Source organism: Sturnira hondurensis, unplaced genomic scaffold (genome assembly GCF_014824575.4).
Source record: "Sturnira hondurensis isolate 20B ecotype Veracruz unplaced genomic scaffold, ASM1482457v3 Scaffold0011253, whole genome shotgun sequence".
NCBI classification, from domain to species: domain Eukaryota; kingdom Metazoa; phylum Chordata; class Mammalia; order Chiroptera; family Phyllostomidae; genus Sturnira; species Sturnira hondurensis.
Window position 1 is genome coordinate 4193656 of NW_028083884.1, and position 17726 is coordinate 4211381.

Here is a 17726-nt window from a genome sequence, read left to right on the forward strand (position 1 = left end):
GAGCCCCAAGAGTGCCCATCAACCCTTCCAGTCAAAGCGCCACCCATCGGCCTGGCTTCGGGTGGAAGAGCAGGAAGGAGAGGGTAGGATGGATGGTCAGGGAAACTGGTTGCGTCCAACCTGCTTGTGTGTCAAAATGGAGCCTCTCCTTCTGGGCCTGTTGGAGGTTCCCAGGGCCCAAGTTCACGGCACAGTTCTGTGCTGCAACTCAGCTCCCCCTTCCACCGGCCTGGTGGAGGAGGAAGAGGCCTAGCCCCAGAGCAGGGGATGAGGCCCCAGGCAGCATCTCCCAGGGGAGAGGCAGGCCTGGAGCGGGGGCAGGGCGGGGGGGGGGGGCGGCTCTGGGGCGGGGCTCAAGGCTCCAGGACTCACTGCTTCATCTGTGAACAGTTTCATCTGTGAAACTGCCAGATCTCCGCTTGTGTCAAGTGCTGTGGAAAAAGTAGGTTAGGTCTCTTTCTTGTATGATCCGAGGCCTCAGGGTGCCTTTAGACCCCTGCGGAGCATCAGCAAAAAGCAGAAACAACAGCAGATCCCCCTTCTAAGGTCTTCAGAAGAGACCTGGAGTGGGAGGTAGTTCCACCGAGTCCTGAAGGGCTTCCTGGAGGAAACAGTCCAGGTTATTTCTAGAGGCATTTTGCCTAAAATATGTAACTCCTGTTAGGTTCCAGAAACCCATTAAATAAACGATGTTTCCCTACATAGGGTGATTTCATCTAGCACGGGTTTGCAGCTTGCTTTTGCCTCCCTCTCTGAACAAATGGCAGTGAAAAATAATCATACCAGGAAAAAAAAAAAAAAACATGAAAAACAACCCCGTGACACTCAGAGCCGAGGCAGCTGAAGCCCTTTGAGTGGGACGCTGGGCCAGCAGAGCACTCAGCCATCTGGTCGCTTTTCTCAGCTGTAAACACAGCCCTGCTGGATTTTTCTAGCTGACTGCAGGGCGGAGGAGTAGTGTAGTCAGTGTAGACGCCCACGGCCTTGGCCTCCCTGAAGTCACCCACCTGCTGCTTCTCCCCACTGTCCCAGATACATGGAGGGGTCATATGGGGTAGCATGCTCTTGGTTCAGACACTTTGTGTTTGCAGAGTCCCCAGGTCATGCTGGTGGAATGCTCACTCTGGTTCAGGTTTGCAGAGGGGAGTGCCAGGAGACTGCAGAACTGGATCCTGGCTGGAGGGATGCTCGGTCCATTCATTTAACAGCTCCTCCCTGAGCCCCCGCTGAGTGCAATGGGGCAGGGCGACTTGTTTGCTGCCCCTAGACAATGTAGCATCTTGCAAGGGGAGGCCAGACATGTCCACGGAGGCCCCAGTGGAGGGAGAGCTCACACCAGCATGGTAGCCGTGAGACTTTAGCTCCAGAGGCAGAACTGGCAGAAGCAAAGAGAGTGCTCTTCTGCCTCGGGTGCCCCTGGCCTGATCCCAGGCAGATGGCCCCCAGGTCTCCTGATGGCTGTTGGGCTGGCCAGAGGGCTTCTGCTGAGAAGCCTGCAAGGTTGATGCAGAAACAGAGCCCACACTTCCAGGCACTAGACCCTTCTGCCCGGAGATCAAGGCAGCTGAGTTTTTGAGTCTGGCGGATTCTCTTGTATTTCCTCTTCTTGGAGTCCACAAGCAGCCCTGGGACTCCTCCCTGGGGAGGCGGAACCTGCCCAGCGCCAGCTGCATCCTTCCTCTTGCCTCCCCTCAGCTTTTCACTGTGGCCACCATGGGGCCTGCTGAGACTTGACTCTCAGCGGGGAGAATGGCTGGCTCAAACAAGCGAGGGGCTTCCTCTGTCGCGGGTCTCTCAGACACTGCCTGGCCCCGCTCTGACCTGGTCTTCTTCCACTCTCCGCTTTGGGGTCCTCTTCACCTCCATTCCCCATCTGCTTCTGCTCCCGGGGTCGTGGGGAACCCCCTGTGAGAATAGGTGGAAGCTTCTGCTGTCGAGCTGGGGCCAGCCCAGCCAGGGAGACAGATGGAAGGCCTCCCCACCGGGTGCCGCCACACTGGGGTCCTGGGGGTCTTTTACGTCTTCAGGATGCCAAACCACCCTCCCGGGGAGCTGTCTCAGCCACACACCAGGCACACTCAGACTCGTCCAGCCGAGTGACTTTACTCAGGGCTCTTCACGCCTCTGGTCTCTTTGATGTGATTTTTCTGCGTAGATATTTCCCACCTAAATCCACGTTCCTGCTCAGAATTTCAGACGAGGCGTGGAAAGGAGCGACTGTTATTTTCTGCCCTCCCATCCTTGCCCTGCTGCCAGGCCCAGGCCTGGGGCTCTTCCTGGCCACACGAGGGCTGCCTGGCAGGTTGCCATCCCAGTGGGCCGTGGTGGCCATGTGTGCCTTTTGAGTGGACAGGGCCTTTGCTTCTCCTCCTTCACTCTGAGTCCCCGGGCACCACTCTGGCTTTCTGCTGGTCCCACCTCGCCCCCAAGTTTGTTTTCCATCCTGAACTTGGAGGAGAGTGTGATGCATGTGGGTGTGGCTGGTCTTTCCTTCCTCGCCCTGTGCTTTGGAAGCCAGGCCTGGTGGCTGCCGTTCTAGGAGTTCTTTGACTTTGCAAATCCACGAAGATGGGAGAGTGAACCTGCGAGGGCTGTCCCTTTAGGGAGGGCTCCTCTTGGTTTTATTTTGGGTTTTCTCTTCTGGAATCCTGCAGATGGAGGTTCAGAGGTCTCACCGTTTCTGGCGGCACTTCCGGTGGGTAACCCAGGTCCTCTTTCACTGGATACTGTGACCTCGGCTATTTTTGTGCCAAGGGTGTCTGATGTGACCCTGTGAGAAAGTGGGCTGGGACAGGGGACTTTTAATCCTTGAATAGGGAGCAGGGGGGAAGTCTTGTCACGCATCTGTGTCTGTGGTTCGTTGACCTGTGTCAGCAAAGGTCAGACCCCATTTCTTCAAACCAGGGACTGAGCTGATGGGCCACAGCCCAGGGTACAAGGCACTGAGGAGGCAGGGTTCTCGTGGATGGGGTGGGATGTGCGTGCGGCTCCATCTGGTTTTGTGAAGTCATTCTTCCCAAAGTTGTGCCACCTGCTTTGGGCATTTGGTATTGGCAGAGTGGAGATGTTTACTCCCCTGCCTGCTCATGGTTTCTCGGGGAGACATAATTTATGGGTTCCTCTTGGAGATGGTGTGGGCAAGTCCAGGCAGTGTGTCACCAGGTGCTGTCCCAGAGTGAAGGGGTCCAGATTGCACCTCGAAGCCTGTGGAGGGGGGAGTGGTAGATGCACCGGGGAACTTTGTCCAAGTCCTCCCGCAGGCCTGGGTCCCACCCTGGTGACTGGACTCTCTGAGACCGGGACAGCTGGGAAGCAAGTGAAGAGCCATCTGCAAGGCAAGAGATCTGGGCCTGAGCCCATTGTACCACTACTGGTTGGGTACCTTTGAGCTTCAGGGATGCGGAAGCCCATGTTCCAGGACACCCGGGACAGTTGGTCACCCTACCTCTCCGAGCCTTGGTTTCTGCGGAAAGTGAAGGAGTTGGATGAAGGTCCTGAAGGTCCTTTGCATTTCTTACATTATAACCTGCGCCCCCCCCAACAGTTGTACGTCCTTAGCTCCTTCCACCCGGTGACTGCAGGCCGGCTCCTCCCGGGGAGAGGCCACTGTGCATGTGTGACATCAGGAAGACCTTCCACCCCCGGCCTACAGGGTGAGGCCACTGAACCTCAGGAGCAGGGTGCAGAGCTGGGGGCTTTCCCCCAAGTGGGTGTGGCACCAGGACAGCCTCCCGAGGTTCCCTAGGAAACGGGACCAAAGACAACAAACACTGCGATGACGGGAACCCAGCATGCCTCTGTTTTCCATTGTGCTGGCAGCCAAAGAAACCCCATGTGCTTGACCAGCTTCAACAAGCAAGCGGGACCTGGTGCTCAAGTTCAAGGCCATGAGAGGTGGGCAGGGACCTGGTAGGGGCTATGCCAAACTTGTTTTTCTGAGCACCCTTGGCAGGGCAATCCCAGAGCCTTCCGGACTGGCCCTCTGGAGGTCCGGAGGAATGTGACTGGAACAAGCCAGATGTCACAGCAGACGCAATGCCACTATTCAAGGGATAAGATGATGGCCAGCTGCCTTTGCACCCACCCTCCAGGAAAGGGTGTGCCATTGGATTCCAGGGGGCTGACTTCTGGAGAGCTGGTGCCCCCTGGTCAGATTCCCACATAGCAAAGTTTGGCGCCAGCTGATGACTGGTGATGAGCCACTGTGTCCTAGGCCAGTGAAGACTAGGGCTTGTTCTGACTCAGTTGGACTGTTTGGCTTATTATAAGCAAAAACAGATCATATGCCTTCCCCCCTATAACGGTTTTCCAAATTTTGGGGCCTTTCCCCCTCATGCTTCTCAGTTCTTGGCTAAGCAAGCCCCAGATGCAAGAGGCCCCGTGGCTCAGAGTCTGGCATTTCCCAAGGGTGCTTATGTTTTCTTCAGCCAGTGCTTGGGTACCTGGCATAGGGCCCAGCACATGGTCACTGCCAGTTCTAAGCTCTGCAGAGGCCTATGGAGGGAATCTCCCAAACCAGTAGAGCACGAGCGTCCCTTCCTTGGGTGTGGGCAGTCCCACCCAGGGAGCCCGGGTCCCAGCCTCGGCTTCTGTCTTCCAGGCAGGCCTGGCCTCCCCCGAGAACTCGGAGCAGCTCATCATCGCCTTGGAGCCCGAGGCAGCCTCCATCTACTGCCGGAAGCTGCGCCTGCACCAGATGATTGAGCTGAGCAGCAAGGCCGCCGTCAATGGGTACAGCTCCAGAGACACAGTAGGAGCTGGGTTTGCACAGGGTACTCTGCTCTCTCTCTCCCCCTCCCCGCTCTCTCCCCTCCCGCCCCTGCATGTGCCCTGGCCTCTATTATTTAAGCGCACTTAGTGCTGTGACCGAGAATCAAGATGCTCCCAGAGAGGCTGGCGTTAAGCATCTCTGTGCTCAGCCCCTCTTCACCTGGCCCCTCCAAGGGGCCCCCATAAACTTGGCAGTGGGTACCCTGGTTCATCACCCACCCATGTGCCTTAAGGGGGGGAGGGCACTTATTTCCAGAAACTTGAGGGGGCCCTGAGAGCAGTCCTTGGCCTTGCGCTTTACTTCTCTTAATCTTTCCTGTCTGTTAACTGATTCTTAATCTAATGCCATTTGCCTGTTATTAATTCCTCCATTAAGACTGTTGATTTATTGCTGACTCACTCATTGAGGCCACTTTGTGTGTGATGAGCTCATCATGTGTCTTCGCTATAAACCTGGCGGGAGTTAAATCTATGGATGAAAAGGGCCGATTTTTCCTGGCCTGGCTGATTCATTCAGCTATGGAAAAGGTCACCTGCCTAGAGAGACTCAGGAACTTCAGGGGACTCTTAAGGAACTTTTTCATACTTATCTGTATGTAAGGGGGGGTCACAGTCTTGGTCCCCAGAACTGTTCTCCCTGGTACCCAGGGCTCCATGGGTCTGTTCAAGGCCACAGAGTTTGCAGACACCTGAGGTCAGGGTCAAAGCCAGCACTGTGACTTGGAAAGCTAATCAGAATTCTACGGGGTGGCGCACAGCTCTGAGCTCTGTCCTCAGGTGAGGGCCTTGGGGGCAAAAACCTACCTGTCACCCACTCAAGTAGGCCAAGCCCAGGAGGAGAGGGGTGACATGTGCCAGGACTGTCACAAACTGTTCCCCCTATGGCCTTGTCCCCAGGTTTTCCTTGGTCCCCCAACCCGAGGCATACTTGAGACCCTGGGACCCAGGCTCACCCTTAGCAGGCGCACATTTCTGCCTGGAAGGTACCAGGCCATCTCCTCCCGGCCTCTCCTGTTCCTCTTCACAGTCTAGTGCTGCCCCTGAGGCCACCACTGTGCATTGCCACCCACAACTGGGGAGTCTGTGAGCCTCGGCCCCAAGACAGCGGCACAGAGTTCTCTGTCACCGTGCTGCTGCCTCAGCCTGCCAGGGCTGTGGGTTCGCACCTCAGATCTGATGCACCTGGAATGTGTGGAAACAGGCTTCTCTTTAAATATTTTATTAATTTATGTTCAGAGACAGGAGAAGGGAAGGATAAAGAGAGGGAGAGAAACATCAGTGTATGGTTGCCTCTTGTGTGCCCCCTACTGGGAGCCTGACCTGGCTCGCAATCCAGGCAGTGCCCCGACTGGGAACTGAACCAGCAATCCTTTGGTTTGCAGGCTGGCTCTCAATCCACTGAGCCACACCAGCCAGGGCAAAACAGGTTTCCCCTTAAATCTCAGGGCTTGACTTGCCTTTTCCTAGCAGTGCTTGGCCTCAGCACATGCTGAGGTTAACCTTACTGCTAAGTCAACTGTGTTGTTCTAAATCCTCAGGATGACATAGTTATTTAAATTTCCACCTTCATTGTTTTAACCGAAAAAAAAAAAGAGGAATGGTGGCTTTTTGTCTTACTTGCTGGTTCTTACTTAGTTGTTCAGAAAAAGAAATGCCTAAGAATTAGCCAATTCGAGTTAGCTCTTTTTACCACTTCCTAGTTATAACCCAGTGGAGGGAAGAACAGCTTTGGTGTGCTCGCCTTCCCCGAGAGCTCCGTTTTCAGTGTCCTTTCCTTTCACACGCCCTGTCCACCCCACACCGCTCCGTGCCTGTGTCCTGTGCCTTGTGGACTTTGCTGTTGTCTCCTGTGCTCAGAGCATCTTTAGTTTTAAATCTTCAGATTGTTGGCAGAGACAGGGTTTCGTCCCAAACCTTGGGCTGCCGTTAAGGCTTCTCTCCAGAAGGACGGGGTGCTGCCTGGGGGGCCTGGTGGGGCACTTAGAAGCACCTGGGGTGTGTTGGCACCCTGAGACCCCCCCCTGCAGGCTGTCCCCTGCCTGGAGGCCCCTTGTGGTGGACTCCCAGGGGACACCACGGTGGAGAATGGGCCCACAGTGCCTCAGGGTTGGCTGTTGATCATTTAGTTTACTCCAGGAGGATTTAATGACATCAGTAAAGAGATACATTTTTCACAAAATGGGCTTAATTTGCCTGAAAAAAATGGGGTAATTTTTTGAGCGCTCAGAACATGTTTTGTTAGCTTCGCTTGGCCGTTTTTTGTGCAGGCCATTGTGTCAGCCATCTGCGTTGTTTTAGGGAACCAGGTGCCCGTTACAATAGAAATTCGTCTGGAGCCGGTGCTGGGAACGGCAGAGAAGCCCCGCACCAGGGGATGGCCTCTCCACCATGAACGAGGGAGGACCCGAGGAACTCAGAGCTGGCCCAGCCTGTGCCGTCCTAGTCCCCAGAGAAGATGCTTTTTTTTTGTGGACACTGCTCCTTGATGGGGGGCTGGAGGGTCCAGGGTCCTCTCCTGGATGAACAGCGGCCGGCGGATTTGCAGGGCAGTTCCAAGTCTGCAGCCCCCGGTTTAGGGACTAACGAAAGGGGTGTGGGCAAAGGCGGGGGAGGGGCAGCAGAGTTGGGCACAGAGCCCAGATCAGTGAAGTTAGCTGGCTGCCCCAAGTTGTGCGTGGTGGCGAGCATGTGTCGGGCACCGGGTCCCGGACTTGGCGCTGTGCCTTCATTGTCCCCTACTGCGAGCCAGGGGTCACACTGGCTGCTTAGGACAAATCAGAGAGCCCGTCCCCGCTCTGCCTGTGAGGAACTTAGGCCAAGTCTGATTACCCCTATTTCATGGATGAGGAAACTGAGGCCAGGGGCGACTGAGTTGCCCAGATTCCCTCCTCGGCTGTGCCCTGCTGCCTCCCAGGTACCCTGTCACCGCACCTTTCCAACTTCTGCACATGCACTCTGCTTTTTCAGACTTCGCTGTAGATTGTGACCTCTCAGAGGCGTGCGGGTCCTTGGTCGCAGGGTTAATTTCGGGCTCCAAGACAGTGTGGGAAGTGTAAGTCCCTCACCTCCCTGGCCTGCTTTCCTCATCTTAACACGGGACCGTGAGTCGCTCCCCGTCTGCCTCCCCAGGCTGTCAGGAGGCCAGCGGGAAATGAATCCCCCATGCATGGTGGCATCCCTGCCACTAAGTACCGGCAGCCACAGCCAGTGTCCCTCAGTGCTCAGGGAGAAGGTAGTGCTGTGCTTTGCTAGTGTCAAACGCGCCACCTTGTGGCCAGCGAGCATACTGGCTCCAGGCAGTGGCTCCCGTCCAGTTCTTTCTGGATCCAAGTGAGGGATACATGCCCCACTTCCCTTGCATCCGAGTTGCTTAATGTGACATTATTTAACCAAGTGCACTGAAGGCTGCTTGGCAGGAAGCTTCATCCCTGGGACAGCAAAGCGAGGAAATTGGCATTTTGTTAACCCATTCCTCCCAACGTGTTGCTGAAGGATGGGGCTCTCATCCAGGGGGGCTTTGCAGCAGGGCCCAGCCTAAAGCCCATGTATAGACGAATGTATGGAGGCTTGTGGCAGCAGCCACTGGCCTGGAAGAGCTAGTTTTATAATTCCTGGTTCTGTCGTTCTGTAACTGTTCTCATCGCCTTGCACTAAACGTTCTGTCCCTAAGCCTCCTCATGTTGCCTCCACTGACTGCCGATGACTGACTGCCCGCTTTTTCATGCTCTTACCCGACATCGTTTTCTTTCTGTCGGCCACTAGCTAAGGAACACGTTCGGCGTAACCGGCAGAGTCGGACCTTTTTGGTGGAGAATGTCATAGGAGAGATCTGGTCCGAGCTGGAGGAAGGTAGCGTCCTTGAATGTCCTTTGCCTGTGCTGGATTTGTGTGTGCGTGCGCTGCTGGCAAAAACGCTTTCCTACTTGTTCGTTTTGCACTTTCGGAAAATGCCCCAAATCAGTCGGGTTTAAACACGGCTCACCTGGGGGGGACTCTTTCTGGGGCTGTAATTTTTGCATGTTTTAAAACCATATAGATGCTTCCGAAGAAAGGTAGGCACTGAAACTCACCAGTTCCAGGACAAAGTCTTCTGTTAAACAGCAGGTCATTTACGGGGCTGTTCCGTTGGCAGGAAGCTGCCCACTTGGACACACAAGGTATGCAGCAGCATTCGACGTGAATGCTCAGTTTGAGGGATTCGCGCCCCTGGGCTCTCTGTCATCTGTACTAGAGACACTCTGGCGGACAGCACCGCATTCTCTTCAGTCACGAGTGACATGCTGTGCAGCTCCCTGGCAAACCCACTGTACTCGTGAGGAGTGTGGGGCGAACAGGTCATCGCCCCCCAGCTTGCTTTAGGATGGCTTGACAAGTCATCTGTGTAAAGGACGGCTGTTTTGTTTGTTTGTTTGTTTTTTACCAGGTGACAAATATGTGGTCGTGGACAGTGGCGGTGGCACCGTAGACCTGACAGTGCATCAGATACGGTTACCGGAGGGACACCTTAAAGAACTGTATAAAGCAACAGGTGAGCCCCCGAACGCTGACTGCCTCCTTCCCAGGCCAGTTCACTCCTTTTGGATTCCTCTCAGTGTCTCATTGTCTCCGTGCCCCCGGCACGCGGGAGAGCAGGCAGGAGAGGCTGCCATCCTGCGGCTTATTTAAGATCAGGAAGCTGAGTGCAGTTAAATCTTCTCTAACACGCACACCACCACAACTGGGCCCTTGGCATGAAGTGAGCCTGTTTCAGCTCCTGGGTGAGAATGTTTCTATCAGAAGGGTGTGGGAGGGTGTGAGCGAATGTGGGTGTCACTTAGGATGTAGCACCATGGCTCTGCTTTCTAGGAAGGTCCCAGGACACCTGGACTTGGATCCAGACTGCCAAAGCAAAGGACAGGCTCCTTCCCACGGTTGGGCTGGGGGTTGGGGGGGGGGGCGACGAGTAATGAGTAGACACCAGGACTGAGCGAGGCCTGCTTGTGGAAACCACGGTGCTCCTGGTTCCTTCGGCGTGTCGCTTTTATTTAAAGAGTAGTTGATTTTAAGATTCCTCCACGGGCCTGAGAAGAACCTGAGTAAAATCACCACCGCAGGCTCCTGCTCAGGGGGCCCCGAGACTGCTCCTCTGTGTTCCAGGGGAGAACCGGGCGGGCAGGCAGGCTGGCTCTCAGCGCGTGAGCTCCGTTTCCCGCCGACCGTGACGCGCTGGGCTCCGTTTTGTTCCTGCCGCAGGTGGGCCCTACGGATCCTTAGGAGTGGACTATGAATTCGAAAAGCTCCTGTGTAAAATATTCGGAGAGGACTTTATCGAGCAGTTCAAAATTAAGCGTCCTGCGGCCTGGGTGGACTTGATGATCGCGTTTGAGTCCCGCAAGAGGGCGGCTGCCCCAGACCGGACCAACCCGCTGAACATCACCCTGCCCTTCTCCTTCATCGATTACTACAAGAAGTTCCGCGGGCACAGCGTGGAGCACGCCTTGAGGAAGAGCAAGTGAGTGGGGCTTGCCCTCGGCTCAGGACGCCCCGGGGAGCGGAGTGGAGGGAGGCTTTGCCGCCGTGGTGTGGTTGCCCCGAAGTGTAGTTCAGTGGGAAAGGCCGGTGCTGGGTGCTTTCTTTCCATCCATAAGATTTTTGGTTTTTTTTTAAAGGCTTTATTTATTAGAGAAATGGGGGATGGAGAAAGAGAGGGAGTGAGTGAAACATCAATGTGTGGTTGCCTCTAGCACACCCCACACTGGGAATACGGCCTGCAACCCAGGCATGTGCCCTGACTGGGACTCAAACCAGTCCATCTATAAAATTTTTGCTTAAAAAAGTGTTGATTTCATAGCATGCTCCAAAGCGACAAAGGGATTCTTTTTTTAATTATTGTTGGCGGAGGTGCAAGGAGAGTATCACTAAGAATCCATGGATTTGAGCATATCCGATGTGTTGTAAACTGTGCAGTTATACCCCTAGCGATGCTCGAGTTGTGCCATCTTGGCCCATGGGAGCCTCTTCGGGTTGGCTCCCGCGTCATTGGCAAGACCTTTGTGGTCTCTGACCGTCTGCACCTTGTGGTCAGTGAAGATGCCCTGACTCAGCTCGTACATGCCCCACCTGTCCTGTCATTGGTTGTTTCTCTGAGAAGCCCTGGTTCCTATTCATGGGGAACAAAGCAGATTCGACTCCAAGTCTTCGTGCCCTTGGAGCAGGGTACTAGCCTGACCTTACTAGGCTAACATTTCCTCTGCCCCAGGTCCCCTGCAGAAGGCACCTGCTTCTGGCTGACTCCCAGGTCCCGCCTGCCTGGTGCTGGGGCCTGCCAGCCCTCCCTGGGGAGACTGGGCGCAGCCAGCCACTGGGTCACACCACACCCTACCACATTGTCCTTTGGCCTAGACCTCGGAAAGGATTCCTAGTCTGTGACGCACGGCAGCATCTAAATGCAATGTGGGGAGGCAGCTGGGGTGTGCTTTGCCTCAGGGACAGAGATGCCATTTGTTCGGTCCATTTAAACTTGAGCATAGGCAGGGGTACACCCTGCACCCAACAGCCCAGGCTTTCCAAAATGTTTTCACAGATGGAACATTCACCTTGATCTCCACAACCACCCCTGTGAGGGAGGCAAGGCAGGTGGCATTATCCTTGGTTTGCAGATGAAAAGCCAGGGCTCAGAGCAAATCCTTGCCCAAAGTCCTGCAGCAGCTAAGTGGTGGGGGCAGGACTGGAGCCCAGCCACCTCGACTCCCTGTCCGGTGCTCTTTCAGCCCCACACCGCTGCTTCGGACATGCTGCTCCTTCAACAGATGGTCAGGGACGCCCATAGGGTCAGGCTTCTCACTCATGGGCAGGTGCCTGCAGGGCTGCACCTGAACACACGGTCGCCTTGTGTAGGAGCAGGTGCACACATCGCTGGAGCCTTTGATGGACTCACATCCAACTCTCATTGAATCAAGACACGGTCATTGAAAGAGACAGGTCCCTTTATCTCCTTGTGCTCTGCACTAGACGCTGGCCTCCACTCTCCCAGGGGAAGGTCGGCCACAGTGGGAGGCAAAGAGGAGCAGAAGAGGCTGCACCTGAGCCCTGGAGCTTATTCTAAGGGCTGAGGTCCTGGCAGTTTCGAGTGTTTCCAGGGACTAGAAAACCCCTTTTCCGCCCTTGGATATGGCAGCTGTCCTGCCAGGGCCCACGCCTCTGCCCGTCTGCATCTCTGGGCGCAGTTTATACCCTCACCGCCTGTTTCTCTCTGTGCCCTGGCCCACAGCGTGGATTTTGTGAAGTGGTCCTCGCAGGGCATGCTGAGGATGAGTCCGGATGCCATGAACGCCCTTTTCAAGCCAACCATCGACAGCATCATCGAGCACCTCCGTAAGTCTCAGCCAGGGCTCGGCCACTCGGGCAGAGCCGAGAGTGGGGACTGACTTTTCCGGCATCTCCGACCATGCATGTGAAGGCAGGTGGGCAGATGGCCGGGGCCGGGAGCATGTCCGTGGGCAGAGGCTGGGCACAGGCTCCAGACCCCTGCTTTCTAGGGACTGAAAGCAGCGGAGAGCCCGCCCTCACCTGGGCTTCCCTGTGGCCCCAGCAGGCAGAGAGCTTCGAGCTCCATAGCTTGTCACCCTCCTCCAGCCACAGGCCCTGGGCGATGTACAGTCTCTGCCCGATGAGGAAAACTCAGGAGCCCCAACCCTTGCAGGGGAGAAGGAGCTGTCCTGTGAACCAAAGACAGGTCCCTGCAGGAGGGGAGACCGAGGCTGGCTGTGCGGCTGGCTGCTGTCTGTGGCCTGGTCCAGGGGCACACAAGAGATTAGTATCCCCTTTTTTAGTATCCAGTATCCAGGCCCCCACCCACTTCCCCCCACCCCCCACCTTCCAAATCACAAGCCCTAGGGGCGGGTTGGCATTTCTATGAAAACCAGAGAGCCTGACTTACCTAACAGAACTGCAGGTTTGCAAGTGTTAGGAGTTTTCTGTGGGTGTAACAGTGGCTACTTAACGTGACCACTGTCTACTGTGAAAATGGGTTGCTGCTCAGCAGTAGCTGCGCTCTTTATTCCTGAGCAGGTTGGTGTGCAAACCCCTTTCTCTGAAAGACCAGCTCCACAAAGATTCAGGTCAAACTAAGCCTGCCCTCCAGCTGGCCCACATGGTTGTGTCCACTCCCCATGTTCTCAGGCCACCCAGTCCCCCTTGGCTGCTGGCTTCGGTGACAGGATGTCTTCCTGCCCTCTTGCCTTTCAGGGGATCTGTTTCAGAAGCCCGAGGTGTCCACGGTCAAGTTCCTCTTCCTGGTGGGTGGCTTCGCCGAGGCCCCCCTCCTGCAGCAGGCTGTCCAGGCCGCCTTCGGGGACAAGTGCCGCATCATCATCCCCCAGGACGTGGGCCTCACCATCCTCAAGGGCGCGGTCCTTTTCGGCCTGGACCCCGCCGTCATCAAGGTGCGCCGGTCCCCGCTCACCTACGGGGTGGGCGTGCTGAACCGCTACGTGGAGGGCAAGCACCCGCCCGAGAAGCTGCTGGTGAAGGACGGCACCCGCTGGTGCACCGACGTCTTCGACAAGTTCATCTCTGCCGACCAGTCCGTGGCCCTGGGCGAGCTGGTCAAGCGCAGCTACACCCCCGCCAAGCCCTCGCAGCTCGTCATCGTCATCCACATCTACAGCTCGGAGCGCGACAGCGTGAGCTTCATCACCGACCCCGGGGTGAAGAAGTGCGGCACGCTCCGCCTGGATCTCACAGGGACCAGCGGCACTGCCGTGCCCGCCCGGAGGGAGATCCAGACTCTCATGCAGTTTGGGGACACCGAGATCAAGGCCACAGCCATCGATATAGCCACCTCAAAGAGTGTCAAGGTTGGGATAGACTTCCTAAATTACTGACTGGCCCTCCCCGTCGCCCGCCCCCTTGGACTCAGCTCACCTGCATCTGCTGACCTCAGCCCTGACTGTTCTGTCCTTGCCCTTGACCCGTGACACTGCCCCCCGTGAATTTCAACAGGGAAGATGAGACCAGGGCTAGAAATTATTAGGGATTTTCGAGGGCACACTGGAGTCAGAGAAGCTGTCGGGAAGTTAAGGGTGAGGTTTGGGAACGGGAAGCGCAAGGACCCCAAAAGAGCGGCAGGGAGCCTGTGTGTGTCTGCCCAGAGGAGGCGGCCGCTTTGCTCCTCGTTGGGTAGAATTCGGGATACTCTGCGCCGACCTTCTGGATTCCCAGCGAGAGCCTTGAGCCAGCAGGAGGCTTTGCTTTTTACTTTTTTTTTTGGATGGCAGTCAATATAAAATGCCAACCAGCTGCAGTTCATTGCTTTTCCTCATCACTTGATTAGAAGTGGAGATTCAGTGGAAAGTTGGAGCATTTTTAGCTGGTGGGAGAGGACTGCCTACGCTGGGCACTATTTTAGGTTCTCATAACTTAAATTCCAAATGGGTTCCGTGAAGAATAACTGCGGCCTGGCTCGTCCACGAGGATTTGTGTGAGGGGAAGGGCCAGCACCTCAACTTTTCAGCTGGCGAAGACTCGCTTCGGTGGAAACGGATGCTAAACAGCCACTCCTGGCCCGAATGGCATGCTGGGAGATTTTAGGTGTCAGAATGCCGAATTCTGATTTCTGAATTTATAAGTAATTCTAGTTCATCTCGGAGGGATTTTTTTTCTTTTTTTGAGAAGAAAATGAGGTGCATTTTGACTTGTTCTCATCACCAAGCCCAGGAATCAGGAACAACCCCTCACCTTGGAAGATGTGCATATTTTAAATCGACTCCCTCCTCCCAGCTTACCCTCAGCTCCCTGAAAGTGTTGGCCGTTTATTCCCACATTTTCAATGAAATGCATCGTCAGCACACAGGCAATGAATCTGTTCCATGAAATGTTGCGTTAAAATTGGTAGTTTTTAAATTTTGTCCCAAAGGAATTCCTACATCTATACTTCATGAATAAGCCAGGGCTTTTTTTCCCAAAGCAGATATGTGGGTTACCCACTGGAGGGTGTTGGTTAAAGCAGGTTCCTGGAAGTGTCAGATCGCTGCATTGTACCCAGAGACTGTTATAATGTAGTGTTCTCTACCGGCTGCACTTAAATGAGAGCAAACAGACAGGTTCTTGGACCCGACCCCTTATACAGACAGAAGTCACGTCTTGGAGAAGGGGACCAGGGTCCACAGGTTTCAGTAGATGCTGTGGGAGACTGTGCTCTGTTAGGGCTGTGTGGGGAGCCAAGGCACGGACCGGGGTGTGCAGGCTCCCATCTTCCCAGTTTACACAAGGAGCAATGATTCCACACTTGTCCTCTTGTGAATGGGGCTGGAGTCCCAGCTGGCTTGGGAATGGTGCTTCTAACCCTCCCAGGAAGGTTAGAAAATAGGAAGAAAGGTGCCCCAAGAAAGGGACCAACTGAGGTGCCAACGGGTGGGGCCTGCGTTCCTCACTGCCAAAGACAATCTTCCTCTCCACGATCCAGGAGCCAAGTGAGGATCAAGAACCAAACACCTGACTCGCAGCCCATGTGATCCGTTCAGAGCTGCCCCACCTGCTGGAGTTCCCTTCCGTTTTGAATCCTGGGGCATGCTCAGTGAACGAAGGAAGGGCGAACACATAGCTCCGAGCGCACGTCGGGTTCACAAGCCCATCCTCACCGCCCGTCTGCAGATCTGCGATAGCATTTCTAATGTCATTTTAACGTGTCTCCCTTGTCACCTCGCCTGCTGCAGAAGTCCCTACTAGAATGTGAAACACAGCAACCACAGAACTGGGGGATGCTCATCACACAGCCATCACTGGGCCTCTTGCCTGGGCACACAGGTGTGCTCGCCGGGGCTCGCTTGCTGCCTGCTCTGCTCCAAAAGCTACATGCTATGGGTCTCTGGTGTCGCCAGCCATACTCTTCGAATAAGACTTTTCTATTTAGTTATAAGTAATATAATTTTATGTACATACAGTATTAGAAGATTGTACAGATTCTTTATTTCTATAATATGCTTTTCTGGTTTAAAAAAAAGGAACATGCTGAATTTTGTTGCTGCCTTTAATTTTTCATGGCTTCATTTCTCAAGTAGGCTTACTACTCCTCGATCCATTCCAATCGTAAGCTGTGGACATTGTGCACAAGACCAAGCAGCTGACGGGTGCCGAACAGATGGGCCACCTGGTCAACAGCTTTGTCAGACCTTCCTACACACACATCCTTTCCACAGGGTCACAGTGCGTGTTTGAAGGAACATAAAAATGTATTGATTCTCCTGTCCAGTCTTGGAGAGCTGAACATTCTGGTTCTGTAAGCAAAGTGGCCGTGTGCAGAAAAACCTAGGGAAACTCTTGTGGGGCAGGGCAGGGGCTCCGAGGGCAAAGTGCAGTCCAGGGCCCATGAGGCTTCCGGTGCACCAGGGACAAAGGGAGGGACCGGCTGGGGCGCAGACCCAGCGTCTCCACTACATTAAATGTAAGTGCAGGTAAAAGAGTCAAGTCCCTCTTTTTTGGCTAATGGAAGGCCGTTCCCACCTTGCATTAAGGATGTCTCCTTGTCTACTATGTATTTCTCTGAAAATGAGCTGATTGAAGTCTAGAGTTGGCAGATAGAGGGTGGAGGGGGTGTGATACTCTTACTGGACTTTCTTCTGGTCCCAAAGTTGCAGATGGTGGAACTCCTTAAGGGGACTCCTCAGACCCATGCCTCCTCCCCTCCCCCACGGAAGTCAGTGGAGTAAGAGCACTGGATGAGTACGCTTGGACACATTGTCTAATCCTGGAAAATTTCTAACAGGCCTGTCGTCTTGACACCGTATCACTTGTCCCTGGCGTATTATCTGATGTTCGCCTTTCTTGGAGGCAGGACTGTCGAAGGATCTCCCTTATAACTGCCCCTTATGTACACAGCAGGCCTTGATAAATCGTGAATGGCAGGCAAGTTACAAACAGATAAGGGGAGGAGACATACAAGCAAAGTTTTTGCAAAGTGATGTCTAAGATTCGTCCAGATGGCAGAGCCTGCCCTGCGCTTAGAATGATACTTAGATCAAGTTTAGCTTTTAGAGCCCAGGTCTGGTTAGTCACCAGGGTGGCAAAGAATCGCATGCACCAATATAAACAGGAGTCAAAATGCATTATTAGTCGACGATCGAACTTCACGTAGAGACGAAATAGCTGTGATTAAGCTGCATATTTATGCTGGGAAATGGCCTAAACTGGATGACTACTATAAAAAGTTGTTGGCCTTTATGTTATACCTCTCATCTGCTTGGAATAAGGAACTATATTCTAAATGGGGTCGTGTTCAAACGTCACAGAACCCTGCAGCAGTTCACGACTTGACAAGGTCGCGTCTGCAAACTCTGTCTTCGCAGATGTCTAATAAAACGAAACTCTGGATCTCATGTGGCCCAGACTTTTTCTTGCCTGCTCTGAACGTGTAAATGGAATTGTAGGTGCGTCGTTACGGACCTCCTCCTGCCTCCCATCTCGGGGAGATAGATTTTTCAGGTGCTGCGAAGCTCTGTCCACTTTCACTGCAACCAGACTGGCCGCTTTGTTCGCTGGGAAGTAAGGCCCCCTTGCCGTCTATGCAGACCCCTTTCCCTCCAAGCTGGATCAGGGTGGTCCAACCAGAGGAAGAGCAGGTAAGGCGGGGTGGCCACTGACCATGCCACTGAGCCCATTGAAGGCTGTTAAAATAAAAAATTTAAATAAAAGGCACAAGGTCCAGGTTGGTGCCTTGCCCTCTGACATCCTGGCAGGCACACCAAACTGGCTGCTGCATCTAGGGTCTTGGGTTTATTCCAGGCTCTATGTCTGGGTCTCCCTCCAGAGTTGGCTCTGGAAACTTCTGGATAGTGTGAGGTAGGGAAGGCTGGGAGGCACATAAACAAACAAACGAGTCTTAGAAAACAGTGTCACCAAGCAGTCTGGCCTGCACTTCCTTCTCGGTACCGGGAGGGGCCAGGACCCCAGCTCCGGGCAGGCCACGCCTCCCATTGTGC

General features: G+C 54.5%; 1 protein-coding gene across 4 annotated transcripts in view; it reads left to right on the forward strand.

Moving 5' to 3' along the window:
- The window catches only part of HSPA12A (heat shock protein family A (Hsp70) member 12A), a 150430-nt gene that overhangs the window by 122765 nt on the left and 9939 nt on the right, over window positions 1–17726 (forward strand). Inside the window, exons 8-13 of one of the 4 annotated variants that reach the window (XR_005068464.1) lie at window positions 4601–4772; window positions 8533–8619; window positions 9194–9298; window positions 10003–10261; window positions 12020–12123; window positions 12997–14943. Coding sequence is in view for 2 of the 4 variants with exons in the window: in XM_037059678.1 (XP_036915573.1) it covers window positions 4601–4772; window positions 8533–8619; window positions 9194–9298; window positions 10003–10261; window positions 12020–12123; window positions 12997–13634 (1365 nt within the window). In the remaining 2 variants the exon portion in view is untranslated. Of the gene's footprint in view, window positions 1–4600; window positions 4773–8532; window positions 8620–9193; window positions 9299–10002; window positions 10262–12019; window positions 12124–12996; window positions 17128–17726 lie in introns of those variants that run through there. The other 3 variants (XM_037059678.1, XM_037059679.1, XR_005068465.1) reach the window with 3 other exon arrangements.